The sequence below is a fragment of the Nanorana parkeri genome, unplaced genomic scaffold (assembly GCF_000935625.1).
Source record: "Nanorana parkeri isolate BGI_ZX_2015 unplaced genomic scaffold, ASM93562v1 scaffold561, whole genome shotgun sequence".
NCBI lineage: Eukaryota > Metazoa > Chordata > Amphibia > Anura > Dicroglossidae > Nanorana > Nanorana parkeri.
The window spans coordinates 837,759-852,598 of record NW_017306829.1 but is presented as its reverse complement, the minus strand read 5'-3'; the positions used below and the strand labels follow the sequence as shown (position 1 = coordinate 852,598).

The 14,840-nt window shown below is 42.4% G+C and overlaps 1 protein-coding gene across 1 annotated transcript in view; it reads left to right on the top strand.

Moving 5' to 3' along the window:
• The window catches only part of MARCH9 (membrane associated ring-CH-type finger 9), a 136,478-nt gene extending 130,837 nt beyond the window's left edge, over window positions 1-5,641 (top strand). Inside the window, exon 5 of the mRNA XM_018562126.1 lies at window positions 4,494-5,641. Coding sequence (XP_018417628.1) covers window positions 4,494-4,822 — 329 coding nt within the window. The 3' untranslated portion in view covers window positions 4,823-5,641. The remainder of the gene's footprint in view (window positions 1-4,493) is intronic.
• The last annotated feature ends 9,199 nt before the right edge of the window (window positions 5,642-14,840 follow it).

Genomic DNA, 14,840 nt, shown 5'->3' with positions numbered 1-14,840 from the left:
AATACGTTGCACCGCTACTGTTAAATCTGAAGGGAACTTCTATCTTGATATACTTTATTGAGCAACTTGGTTACTTGCATAAGACATACCCTTAAGTATGTGTGATGAATATGTGTATGTACTTAAATATTGGGACAGGACATAGCTACATTATATAATAATACAGCTTAATTGCAGAGCACTGTTTGAGTGTCTGTTTAGCCAATGCTTTTACAAGCGCTATGAATTAGATAAACTGTAAACAAAGAAACCCCAAGTTCAAGGAATTGCAATCCCCAGTCCCAAGGACACCAGTCACCAGGAAGCTGAGAGCCAACCAAGGACACAGGCAACAATGCAAATCTGTCAGAGGTTCCAACCCTAAAAGTATATGTAGATCCAATCACTAGCATCTCGTATTAGCTTTAACATGTTCATGGTATTTCAAATGGCACATTTTCAGTTTATTAAACCTGCTCCTGATCCTGCTGTCATTATAATAATATCTGGTGATCCTGCCGTAACAGTCCTTATTCAGACACTTCCTATTATTAGTGATAAAACTGTCCATGTCTTCCAATTGCGCTCCACACTGTCAGAGTTTTGAGAGGAGTTCCACTTAATGGAAAACTTACCAGTAATTGCTTTGCACATGAGTTGGAAACAAGCTAGAAGAAAAGTTACTGGCTTTGGGGGACTTGCAGAGTGCAGGAAAGTCTCTGACCTTATACTGAAGTCAGAGATCTCTTCGCATGTGCGACCAGCATAAAACCAGAAGCAATGCTTTTTTTTCTCTTTTTGTCTTAAACTAGGTTTATTACACACCTAATATCAATAGATTGGTTTGTAAAACTGTATTGGACATACAGCCTTTTAAAAGTAGGACTGATATTTATAGTCTGACATTTGCTATTTAACCACGTAACTGCATGAAATATGACCCCCTACAAATGCACATTATTATTATATTATACAGGATTTATATAGCGCCAATAGTTTGCACAGCGCTTTACAATATAAGGAAGACATCCACAAAATCAGGACAAACATACATGATCATGCGAGTTTCCAGCACTGAGATTCGACAGTCTTGCTTAGACTCTGTTCTGCTTTGTGGAAGATGTTGCAAGGAGTAGCTGGGAGGTGGCCTTGTCATTGCAGTTCATAGGGAAAATAGGAAAAGTATAGCAGATGTGTGTTTTATCCTGTGCTTTGTCATCCTAACATAAGTCATGCTCCCTGAGTTATATACTAACTTCAGGTGATTGGACACTAGCAAAAATAAAAGGCTGCAGTGACAGCCCCCATATAACCCCCTTTCCCCCATTCCAGCAAGCCTCAGTTTTTTGCTAGTGTCTTTAGGCAATTAATGTGCTCTCTCTCTCAGAGAGACTTACCTCTGGCCTGGAAGACGATAATGGGGCAGCCTGTAATGTTACTTTAGGCATTGGATCCTGCGTGGGTGCCTAAGTCATGTCAAGTTGGCTGCAGTGTGCTTTACAGGTCAAGGACTGTGGTCCACCATTGCTGCAAAGGGGTATGCCTGCTGTGATGGGTAAAGCCAGAGTAAAAGCTTGGCCTTTCTGCCCTGCTCCTGAATCAAGCTGTGCGGCTGCAGTAAGTGGGGGATCTATTGCCCCTCCCTATTCTTCTGCTCCCCATCCCCCACTAGGAGTAGCATGGAGCACCGGTTTATTTGCATCTTGGTGCCATTTAAGCCTGGGAGCAGGGCCCTGGGGATGCCCTCAGCACCTGTAGGATCTAGGGCCCCTCAAATGTACTGGACTTGTTGCAACCATCCAAGGCATTCAGTGAGGGTCACCCTGCAGGACGCACATGGAAGCTCCTGCTTCTGTCACAACATACCACTACAGACCCTGGATACTTGCCCCCACAGTGCTCAGCACATTTGGTGCAAGTCTTTATTCCCAGCACCTATCAGTGCATAACTCATAAGTGCCCTTTTGGGGGGCATACTTAGGTAGCACATGGCAGATCCTTCACTCCATCCTGAACCTGAATTGCCTCAACAAGTTCCTTTGTATGGAATCGATCAGGTCAGTGATAGTGTTACTACAAAAGGCAGAACTTTTGGATATCAAGAAAACTAATTTACACATTCCAGTCTTCCTGCCCTATCAGAGCTTTCTTTGCTTTGCTATGGGTTCGCAACACATTCATTTTGTTGCCCTTCCCTTTGGCCTGTCCACAGGACCTAGGGTTTTTGCCAAGATGATTGCCCCAGTCATGGCTTTGTTTTGCACCCAGGGAATGCATATTGTGAGATACTTGCACAATCCTCTGAACAAAGATCAGTCACCCCAGGTCCTGTCGGCCAATAACCTGAGGACCGTGCATACTCTGCAGAGGTACAGCTGTATCATCAAATTTCAGAAATCCACCCTGGAGCTGACCCATCAGTTGGCGTACCTATCCAGGCTCTTTCTTCCTCTAGAAAAGCTTAGGTCTCTCCACTTACATGTTCTGACACCCCTCCATTCGCTTCTACATTAGGGTTCTGGGTCTGATGGTGACCCAGAACCCAGAACTTAAAGAGCCTGTACTGTACTCCAATCGCTGCCGCCCATCGGTGCTCTGCCGCCCCGAGGCCGGGCCTCGGTGGCCTTGTGGGAAATTCGGGCCTGCCTATCCATAAAGAGCTCATAAAAGCAGTGGTAATTACACAGCCAGATATAGGTAATATTACCAAACGTAAAGAGACTGTTCCAAGGCTTTTAATTTAAAGGAGAAGTATGGGGAGAATAAAACATACTCTCTCCAATACTTAGAGCCAGTGTAGTATAGTGCAGCTGTCACATGCCAGCTCTAAGACTGAGAGCTGCCTAATCACATGACTGCTGATCAGTCAGCTCTCAGTCAGCTTTCAGTGGAGTGCAGTGAGTGTCAGTCATTACCCCCACAGGGATTTTACCGTCCCTATTCTTCTCCAGCACTGGCTGGAGCCACAGACAGGAAAGTGGGTGGGCATGACTGGTTCTGGCTCTCAGCCACATGCTGAGAGGCAGAATCAGCTGTCAATTAGGCAGCCAAGGTAGATCACAACATCATTGATCTTTCCCAATTGCCCCGCAGCTGTGAGCTGGAAGCCGATAGTGGGTATTAGCTACTATCTGTGAACTTTATCCATTATCTGCAGACTTTAGTCACAGGAGCACATTAGTAAATGTATGAAGTAATTTTTAAATAAACTGTGTAAATTACAAAATAAACTATAATAAATCAGAGGCCTTGGGAGTTTTGCTTCCAGCCACTACTATTCAATTATTTAGGGGTAATTTCTCCTTTAAATGGCCTTCCTCTCATATTAGATATTAGCAACAAATATCTCTTAGCAGACCTTTCTATTTGACCTTAGCTTTAAACTAGGGATGCACCGATATATCGGCCGCCGAAACATATCGCCCGAAAATTGCACTTTTGGCATAATGCAGAAAGGGCTATGTTTCGGCCGATACATCGGCGCATCGCTGGTTTATTTTCTCCCCGCTGGGCGCTGCTCTGTGTTTCAGCAGGGAGAAAAGAAAGTGACAGCCGGTCGAGCGCTGCAGGATTAATAAAATATTAAAAAGATTTAAAAAAATTAAAATAAAAAAACATTTTCAGTATCGGTTTCGGCCTGACAATTTTTTTATTTCGGTTTCGTTTCGGTTTTAAAATTTCCATTACGGTGCACCTCTACTTTAAACCTTGTCAATGGACATGATCTTTAGAGATGGCATAAGGGTACGTTAATCTGGTTGGGCCGGAACAACATCATTAAAACATACCTACTTCAGACACTCCCTATTGCCTTACCAGCCAAATTCCTTACAGAATTATGTTCCACTTCTTATATTTCATCTGGGCACACACACAAAAGAGCTACCATCTCCCAAAGACCAAAAGGTGGCTTTTGCTTCCCAGATCCAACTGAATATTATGAAAGAGCCCTCATAGCAAAAATACTGTTGCAGTACTCTTAGTAGAAGTATAAACAGTTAGAACAATAGATACTACTAGAACAAGGCTTTACCTCTCTCCCTTTATGAAAGACTACCCTGGCTGCACACCCCACTCTTGTCAGTCCTTAGGACCCATTCATTAATAGGTCCTACCTGCGCTATTCCTCATAGGATCTTCCAGTTATACAAAATCTCCTCTACACCCTTTCCAATGATACCTAACCTGGGCTTACCAGTCTTCATCCCAGGCTATTCTGCAGTACAATTTATCCACTTAATCCTCTCTTGTTCTTTAGGACCCTACACTTTACAAGGTACACAAGAAATCTGAGGAAGACCTAAGGTCTGCCTTTGGTATGGACTTTGGCCTTCATTTGTAGCTGTCTGATACAGGATTTTCCACAGAGCAGTACTGACACAAAATAGAACTATAGGTGTAAGAATCTCACACATAAAAGTGCACATTTGCACATAAAGGTATAACTGTATAACCTTGTACGTGCCAAGGTTCATATTTTAATTCTTCAATATGTTGTTGTTTTCTTGTAACAGGTCTAATAATCCATGAAGGCTCATCTGTATATCGAATCTTCAAGCGATGGCAAGCCGTCAATCAGCAATGGAAAGTTCTGAACTATGACAAAACGAAGGACCTTGGGGAACCTTTAACTGGAACTACAAAGCTTGGGGGAAGGAATTCACGGACGAACCATTCCTCTCACAATGACAGAGGCCCTGGGCGGAGCCAGCGGGTTAGGACTATATTAAACCATCACTGTGGTTATACAATTCTACACATCCTCAGCCACCTGCGGCCTAATGAACATCGAAATAGCACAAATTCCAACAGGGAGGTGGTGATGAGAGTGACAACAGTATGAGAAATGTCTTTATTATCGATAGGAAATGGTACGCTGCTATCCTTAACTAGCTACTACTGATGCCACCATGTTGTCATGGTATCAACAAAAGGGGAAAGATTAAAGATTTGATTGGCTGGAAATCAGAGTGAGTTCTGGTCCATAAGGAGCTGGCCTTTCAAAGATTTTGGTCAGTTGGGTTCATGTAGGAAGTTCCCTGGTTTTTTATTGCTTTTTTTTCCCTTTTTTAATTGGGCCTTCTTTTATCGCCTAACACTTTACAGTGCGTCTTATAAATTATGAGCCCACCGAATCTGAAACATGAGACTGCCAGTAGAGGGATCCCTCGAGCAAATTTTAATTCTGCGGAAGGAACCCTATCTAATGTGTTACTTTTGGTATTTATTGAAAGCACAAGCCAGCGTTCTGAAAGGAAAAGTCTTTGGAGGAAACAAGTCTACAAATTTTTACCTCAGCTTTAAATGATGACAACATCACAGTAAACCAGAGAGGAAAAGAAATGGAAAAGAATAATAGTTAATAAAACCATAGTAAAATTGCCTAAGCAAAAAAGTAAATAACAACAGGATTCTGAGAGACTTTGAAGTGGTTCACAACTTTCTAAGCGATGAATAGGTGCAATAAAACATATTTTTACGGCAAAATGGGATCTTTGCAATAAGACGCTTATACTTTCCCTGGTTTTACATTTTTTGCATGAGTAAATGTAATTTTTTTCCCTCTCTTCTCCCTGCGGGAGGATAAAGAAAAAAATATTTATACATTTGTTTTTCTTTTTCTTCTTATTCACATACTGGGATGTACAATTAAAAACATCAGGTTTTTTCCTGCATTGGTATGCTTGTGTACGGTGATGCAAGAGTATTACACTAGCTTTCCCACACTCTCTATAGAGTCTCATTCCTAAGCAAAGGGGTATTCCAACCTGCACAATGTTAGTTTCAAGGAAAAACAAGTATACCATCATGTTCCCTAAATTAAAAGGGCAATTCCAGGCAGCAAGTGAAAACTCAAGCATCAGTGAGCTACTAAGGGGTCTATTCACGAAGCTGCCGAGGGCAGCCGAGTAAATGACCGATCTGAAGTGAAGTGAGCCGAACACTGTTCGGCTATTCACTTCAGGCTGGTACGGCTAATTTCAGCCGTGCCGGCCGCTCGGCCAGCTTCGGCTTTCAGCACGGCCGAGCCGATGCATATGCGTTCGGCTCGGCTGAGCCGCTCGGCCATGATCGGGAGCTGTACGGGCTATGTTGAATAGCCCGTACAGCACCCCTTTGGTTCTACTGAACCGAAGGGGTCCTGGAGCCGAAGCTAGCCGAAGGATCGGCCGAAGCTATGGCCAGATCCTTCGGCAGCTTCGTGAATAGACCCCTAAGTAATTCCAACACACTATGTCATTTACAACATCCACAGCACCCACAAAACATATAAAAGTCTAAGTAGGATGGCAGTAGGAGTGTGTTCCCAAAGCTTGTAGAGATACGGTATAACTCACATTCAGACTTCTTAGGGAGGGTTGATTCTGAATGATGACTGAGAAAAAAACATTAGTAGTAACAATTTTACACATGAGGTTTTGTATATGTGAAAAGCGCAAGGAGTGAGCTCCAGCATCACAAGCAGTTGTGCTTCAGGATCACCAGATTACAGTCAAACAGGAGTTGGGTGGACTGGTATACTACACATATGCTTGGGTGAAAAACTGAAATGCTGGGCAGGTAGGCAATGCTCCCTGTTGCCATCCCAAGGCTTTGTTTCAACGGTGGCTGAAGTTTACCTTGCATATACTTGCTGTTAGTTAGAGAAAGTAAAAATAGGGGAGGTTAGGAGAGGTTTACAAGAACATGAGACATTTTCAAGGGAAAAATCTCAGCAGGAGACAGGTACGGTACATGGGTTAAAGAAGAAAAATCACTGCAGCATTAGTGATGTTCCTTAGAAGCAGGTTTAGAAAAAGCCAAACCAGAAATATAAGAGATCTTAGTGGAGAAAACATGCCCATTTAGAGTGCATAATAACATTATAAATTAAACACTGCCAAAAATGACTACAGGAAGCTTAAAGTGACACTAAACTGAGGAGTTAAATCTTAAAAATGCATTAATTTTCCTTAACTATTACAAAAAGATATATTTTTTGTGTATCACTCAGCTGTAGATCCTCAAATCATCTCTGAATTGATGCTGACACTGTCCTTCCTTCTGGAGGGTGTGTACTTTTGTTCCCTATGGTCCCTGTGTGTGTTGCAAAGTAGCCACCAAGCTCGTTCCCGTGATGGACTACAATCTCAATACAAATTAGTAAACCAAACATGAGATTGTAGTCCATCTCAGGAGCGAACTTGGAGCGGTGGCTACTTTACAACACACACAGGGCCCATGGGGAACAAAAGTAGCCCCCTTCAGAAGGAAGGACAGTGTCAGCATGAATTCAGAGATGATTTGAGGATCTACAGCCGAGTGATACACAAATAAGATACATTTTGTTAATAGTTAAGTTACGCCGAGTGAATAGCCGAATGCCGCTCGGCTGTTCTGCTCGGTCCCTCAGAGGGACCTAGCAGAACAGAAAAATAGTAAAAAAAGTACAAAAAAATAAATTGCAAACGATTGTGCGGAGCTAGCAATGACAGCTAGCTCCGCCCAATAGTTTTCTATTGGCCGGCGGTTCTGCTGCCGTCAAAATAAATAAAAAAAACTCTCCCGGGCGCTCTGGGAGCCGTGTCAGAATAGAAAAAAAAATAATACTATAAAATATATACATGAAATCCTTTATTTGTCAGGCATTTTCTAGCATTAGGTATCAATGGTTTCTTAGGGCCAATGGAAATGCTTAGTGCAATAAAACCCCGACACAGGTTCTAACCCTTTTCCACTCTTAAAAATGTGTTTATTTGTGTATGTGTCCCTGGAGTTGTGGAGAGATCTCTTGTGATGATCACCTTCACCGGGACAGAAAATGAGGGATATCCTCTCCACTGAGAATTAATATAGCAATAAAAGCCTAAGAGAGCTTCTAATCATTCCCCATTAAATCCAAAATAAAAAAAAGTAAGGTTGAGCTATGGAAAGGATTTCAAGCCCAATACTTTGTTAGGCATTATAGATACTAATCACTGCAATTAGAGTCTGAATTATGTCTCAACTATAAACAATAAGGGCCCATTCACAGCAGGGCAGTCAGTTGCAGTGTACTTAACACATGCACTTTTATTCTTTTATTTATTGTTTGTTTATTTGAATGGGGTGCCAAACGCACCAAAATAGACCAAAAATCAGACCTGCTGCTTGTTTGCTAGTGCACTGGCACACATGGAAGTAAATGACTGTACATTTTGGTGTATTGGGATTTTCAGTAGTAGGTCATACTTAGAAACCTGCTCAGTTTATTCTTTTTGCTGTGTCCCTTTGGGGAGATTGGACTTCCAAAGTGAATTGGAACAGGTGTACCCATTTGAAGGTTTCCTGTGACCTTAAATGTCAGTTTCTGTCCCAGTGACAATAGTCATCAGGACAAGCAAAGACATTCAATCTTCCCAGCAGAGACAGAAAAAGCAATACAAACCTTACTGGGATTCTAAAGTTCCCTTATTGTATCCAAAAGACTAAAGAAAAAAGTTTTTTTACTACAGTTTCAATTTCATATTTTGAATGTAGAAGTTCTTTAGATGCAGTCGTTAGTATCTACCTAATAAAAAAGTACCGTTATTGGGATTGTCCTTGAAATCCCTCCTGGGGCTCATTAACCACGTCACTGACATTAGCATTAAGCAAACCTTTGCAGCACTAATTGAGAAGGTGGAGCAAGACTGCTATTCATATCAGTGGAGTCACTGAATTAGTCCACGATTCATTAAGTTCCATTAAGCTAAAAATCATAAAGTGACCCAATGTAGAACAGACTTTGTTAATTAACCCACAATCGGCTAAATATATTTAATGGGCAGCAAGTCAATTAGTGAGTTTATAAAGTTATCCAGGAAACACTGCAACTGTACTCTAGTAAAGAAGTGAACTTTAATAAGTGTGGTATAATTTCACAAAGAGTATTAGATGTAAGTCAGGGAAAAGGAATGATAATTCCACATGTCAAACCCTTAGAACGAAGGGGCAAAAAGTATGTATGTATGCAGTGAGGCATTTTCTGGCATGCAGCAATTAGACACCAAGGTTAATAAAAGCAATAATACAACAAAACATATTTCTCTATATCACAAAAAAAAAACAGTTTCCAAGGACTCACAAAAGTATAAGTGTCCACTGAAATATCATAGAGATATGATATAAATACTGCATTGTAGATGTCTCCATCCAACATGTTTCTTGGCAACCCAGACGACCCTGGTATTTCCTCCAATGCATATGTCTCCTTTTTCATACTTAAGAGTATGGAAAAGGGGTAGGGGAAAGAAAAAAGTCAGCTGTCTCCATGAGTTGGCAAACTTTTTTTCCCCTCTTCAAGTGGCGCCCATGGCATGTGCCATACCCTGGATATGCCACTGCATGCTCACTAGTATAAATGGGCCCGAAAAGTGAAAAAAAATGTTACAAAAATGTCACAACAAAACACAAAAAAATAGAAAGTGCTTTAAGAAAGTGATGCTTGTTTCTACAGCATTGGTAGGGCAATAGGGCAACACAGCCAAACTTAAACATATGAATTGTAATTCAATCAAGAATCTAGATATTCAATCCCCTCTGTTCTTTTTCCCCCCTCATTTCTGAGGTGTAGACCTCTAAAATAAATGTCATATGTAATCTACCAAAGGTGTTACACTACAGTAAACCTTTCCCAAACCATTTTCTTACCATATTATTATTATTCCAGAAATTCAGTATAGAGCAAGAACACAGTGATGAAAAAAGCACTTGTGAGTTTATCCAACCATTTTATGCTTATTAATCCTTCATGATCCATGTTAGTGAAGCACCGATACCAGTTTTTCGGTATTGAGTTAGAGTACCAATATTTTTTCCGGTACTCGCCGATGCCGTGTGCCCCGATTATCAGGAAGTCGGGCGGTGGATCATGACCCATTGCCTGGCTTCCTGATTGCTTGGGAAACTGGTGTTCTATCGAAAAAAAAAACCGACTTCACTTGCTGAGGTTGCCTGGCTTGCTGACCAATCAGAAAGCCAGGCAACGGATCATGAGGTGCCGTCCGGCTTTCTTATTGGCCAGGAAGCAAGGCTGTCTAGCAACAAGTGAAGCCAGCTTACTAGACTGGCTGCCTGACCGAAAGTTCTGGTGTCGGTGGTAAGTATTAGAGCATTTGGGCGAGTACTCGTGCTCACCCAAATACTCGGTAGTGGCACCGATACCAATACTAGTATCAGTATTGGTGCATCACTAGTCCATGTAACTGGAGGTGTTGTGCTAAAGGGTGTCCCTCTTTTTCACCTAAGAAAGTTGGGAGGTAGGGTAATGTACATTACACGCAAGAAACTGCAGGACCATAGCTGTTTAATTCATTTCAGCTATCATTTCTCACAGGCAGGAAGCCATGTGAGAAGGGGAGGCAGCAGCCCGGCAGTGGGTAACAGCCGGTGGTTGAGAACAACTGCCCTAGTTCTGGTTCAGGACCCCTAATGATTCTGCAGTGGAGCATAGTCATTCGTAGATAAACCACTGCTGTCTCTTAGGGGCAAAACAACATTTTTCCTCTAGACACAATAATACCAGAGGTACTTTTCCAGTTAGCAGAGATGTCGATCATTTCAAGAGCCCCTAAAGCAGGGGTGAGCAACTCTGGCCCTCCACCTGTGCTTTAACTACAAATCCCAACATACTTCTGCTTCTGTGAGTCGTCCCTGTAACTGTTAGTCTTGCAATGCCTCATGGGACTTGCAGTTCCACAACAGCTGGAGAACCAGAGTTGCCCACCCTTGCCCTAAATGCTGATGTAAGTTGTGTATCAGCTGAGTGACCAGCATGCTACCTACATTTGTCAGAAAAAGCCCCTTTTAAGATGACAGTTATATAGAAGTCATTCTACAGTTCTGCCTTGTAATAAATTACCACCCCTCCTTGTAAAAGGCCCAATTCAGTTATCATTACAATTCTACAATGCTGCATGGTACATAAAAAGTTTATTTAATTTTCTAAGTCACCAGAGAATAATGACGTGATCAGAGGCATGTGACTCCATTACTGCTTTATAAAACCACAAACCCATGTAGTGAGAAAACTGTGAAGTGTGCACAAATCATATCACAGAAAGCAACATTACCATAACTAGAGGTGGCACAAGTATATCAGGAACTGCTGTGCTCAATAATTATGTACTGAAAGCATTTATCATCACTGTGGAAGGTGAGCAAAGCTTGGCCAAATGACAACATTCTTCATGCTGGACAGTGCTGGTAAGTACTATATGTTTTCATGGGCCCAGGATGTACAGGAAGTAGAGAGAACATTGGGATGTGTGGTTTAATGTGGCATAAAATAGGTCTTCATGCCTAGATCGTGCACAGGCATGGGATTGTACACCCCATGGTACCATAGCAACAAACCTTAATTATAAAGTAGACACACAACAAAGCTTGTGGGAAAATTATAGGCCATGACCTCTTTATTGAGTTTAAATCAATTTTACCCATGAAATAGACTTTAAACACTTGAAGACCGGCATGCTAAACCCCCTTCCTGTAACATGTGTGACCCAAATATTGGTTTTGCACGTAGGTGCACCCGATGCGTGCTTGCATTTGTATGTACATGGAGGCGGGGACATTAAAAAAATGTTGTTTTTTCCGTGACTTTAATTTTTTTTTAACTTTTTTTACACTTAACTTTATTGCTATATATTTATTACACAGATACGGTGACAGGTCCTCTTTATAGAGACATCGGGGATCTATTAGTCGACTAATGTCACCTATGGACCCCAAAGAAGCTGATGAAGCAGAGATCTGCTTTACCTGCTTTTCCTTCGTAATTCACATCACTTCCGCTTTGCAGTGATCGGAGCGTAGATCAGCTGTTGGAAGTGTGCTGATCTACCTCCAAACAATGTGCACAGACCCGCCGTGCCGGTCCCCGGGAGGACAGCGGAGTTTTGGATAGCCAGAAGCAGTGGCGGAGGGGGGGGGGCACGCAAACTCACACGCCCCATACAAGCGTTTGGGCGGCTGTATAGCCACCCAAACTCTTGTATGTAAACAGCCATCGCCGGCTGTAACACATTTTTATGCTGTCTTGCTTGTGCACCATTTGTTTACTACAACTCGCTGTCAAGAGCAAGCTGTCTGTCCATTTATATACAACGGGCGGAAGGCAAGCGGATAACCTTTATTACCAAACAGAACCACTGTTAACCATTTACATACCACCATGCTTAGTCTTCATGACTCAAGCAGCAATAACTTACACCAACCAAATTACTGTTTACCAACCACTGTCCTCCCACAAAGTGGGTGACATTACCCCATAAAGATTGACGGCAACAACAGGAAGTAGAGCAAAGAGGAGAGTGGGCTGGGAGCAGGCCAAAAATCCAAAAGGAAGGCTGACGATAATCCTGAGGTGAATCCAGCTGCCAGTCCTGAGGTAACTGCTAACTCCACCCAGTGACAAGAGTGACTGTAGGGGTGAGAACTTACACTCATTTGCCAGCTGTTTTCCCACCAAAAATCTGTCACCAATCCTGTGCTCAGCTGATTGAAGATCTGCCCAGCAACCGAGGTAAATCTTCCTAGCGACAGCAGGCAGCTCGTAACCTGAAAGACAAAGCAGAAAGAAGCAGCAAAGCAGCCCCAGAGAGACACTATATTTAACAGTCACCCATGTGTGTGTTAAAAATCACATGAGTGATAGGGGTGACAGTGCCATGGGGCCACTTTCCTATTTTTTTCTATTGTGGCCCTAACATGAGCTTGGATGACCAGTGGCTTTGCAATGATTTTACAATGCAGCTCAGACAAATATCGCACAAACACTGCCGGCTCTTAAAGGCAAACAAAGCATATTTATTCTAAAAACCTCATACGTGAGAGGTAATGGCTCCAACCTAGGTAAGAGAAGTGTTCTTTGGAGGTGACATTTGATCAATGTAACGCTTTAACGTTTATGTAAATCCTAAAACAAGAAAGGAATTTATTGCAGCTTGCCAATCCTTCGATGTGGTGGCTGCATCAGTTTACCTTTTACAGCCATTTTTTGCTTTATTTTTCTTGATTTTTACCTCCAGGGATCCTGCCTGTAACAATCTTTCTGCCCTGCTTAAAGTAGATAAAAAATAATATTAGAATTTAACATATTGACGAAATGTAAAAGCAATGTTCAATGTTTTTAAAAATTGCAGCTTTCATTCAAATAATACCTATTGATTCTGCAATGAAGGTCCTTGCTCAGCTACTTCCTGTTATAGGGTGACAATGCACCGTCCCTGCGTCTCAATTGCTCCCTTGTGTTTTTACCCTGTCTCCTGCACAGCTAGTGGAGACTACAAGAGACTGTGCTCACATTTATTAAGCATGTGTTTTCCACAGTTGTCACATGTAGGATGACAGTCTTGAGAAATGCCATGTAGTCACTGCTGCAGTGTATGCATGCGGATAGGAAGTGGCTGCCAAGAGGCTGGAGGCAATCAGCATTACTGAGATGAAACAAAATGTGGTATTTGTTTAGAATGCTCATGACCTTAGTAATCCAGATGTCTTTCAGTTAGGGTTTATGGCTTCTGTTGTAAGAAGAGGTGATAGCATGAGCACAATGTGAAAGTGATACCTTTAGGCCAGGTTCACACCTGGGCAATCCCGGGATACGCGGGAGAGCGCAATTAACACATCCATTTGTCCTGCATGACGAAGCTTGTCCTTGTGTGGTGGATATCAAGTTCGGCGCTAAAGCCTGGAAACTCTATCCTTACGATGTCTTGAAAAGTGCTCATGATGGATACCAGCCTGTCGGACTAGGGAAGAGTCCTGGAGGGGTCCTGGAGAGGAATCCTGATTGTCAGAGTAATTGTGATAAACATTCTGGAGCTCAGAGCAATTTGGTTGTCTATTTATTGCTGGATCCCCCAATTTCAGGGTCATCAAACCAGGATTTAGTCAGACAACAAAAAGATCATGGCTTACATCAACCAACAAGGAGGCACCAGAAATTGCACAACTTTGATTCTGGCTAGGGTAGAACTTAATGTTCAGGCCCTGTCCGCCATACAAATTCCAGGTGTGGAAAACTGGCAGGCACATTACCTCAGTCTGCACATATGGATGGAGCACTGTCACAGCACAGCAGTCCACACTGGACCCCAGGCTGAGGATCCCCTCCAGTTCTGGTAAGGTGCACACAAGTACAGTGGGTCAATCGCTCTGTAACACGCAATCGCACCTACTGTGCATTCGGGTGTGGAAAGTGTGTTGTGTTGCCATTCATTTGAATGGTACCTCAAATGCACCTCCCACTCAGAGTTCGTACAGCCGCACAAGAACGCGCGGTACCCAAATGCTGTGCGTTCCAGTGCAGTGCAGACTTAATGACCAAGGACAAAAGTGCAAAGTGTGCCTGACTAATGAGTCCTGCAAGGCTCCGAAACTTTGCAGTCATAGGAATACGAATAAAGATGACATTCCGAAGCAGGATTGTGTGCAGACAACATATCTTCTAGATTGTATGCTGTGGTGCCATCCACCAGTTGTTTCAGCACCCATAAGGTACGGTGTGCGAAGGGGATATTATAAAGATATATGCCTCCTGGAACATGTGACAGTGTACATCTGCAAGGGAAAATGCCTTTCTTCTGTGATCTTGTGAGGCTTTGCAGTTTACAGATGAGCTTTCCCAGGAAGACACTGGTGATGTAGTCTTCCCATGATGCATCTGTGAAGCCAGGGCTACATCAACCAGGAAGTGGAAAAACAGTACTTTTATGTAAAAGAAAAAAATGTTTGTTCAACTAATTAATGCAAGATGATTTCATATTAGCATGTAATTTTTAGTCAAAGGGGCAAAGGTCCACTTTAACATTAGACTCTTGTAATGCTCTGCATATCAAATCTCAGTCTGGGAGTAG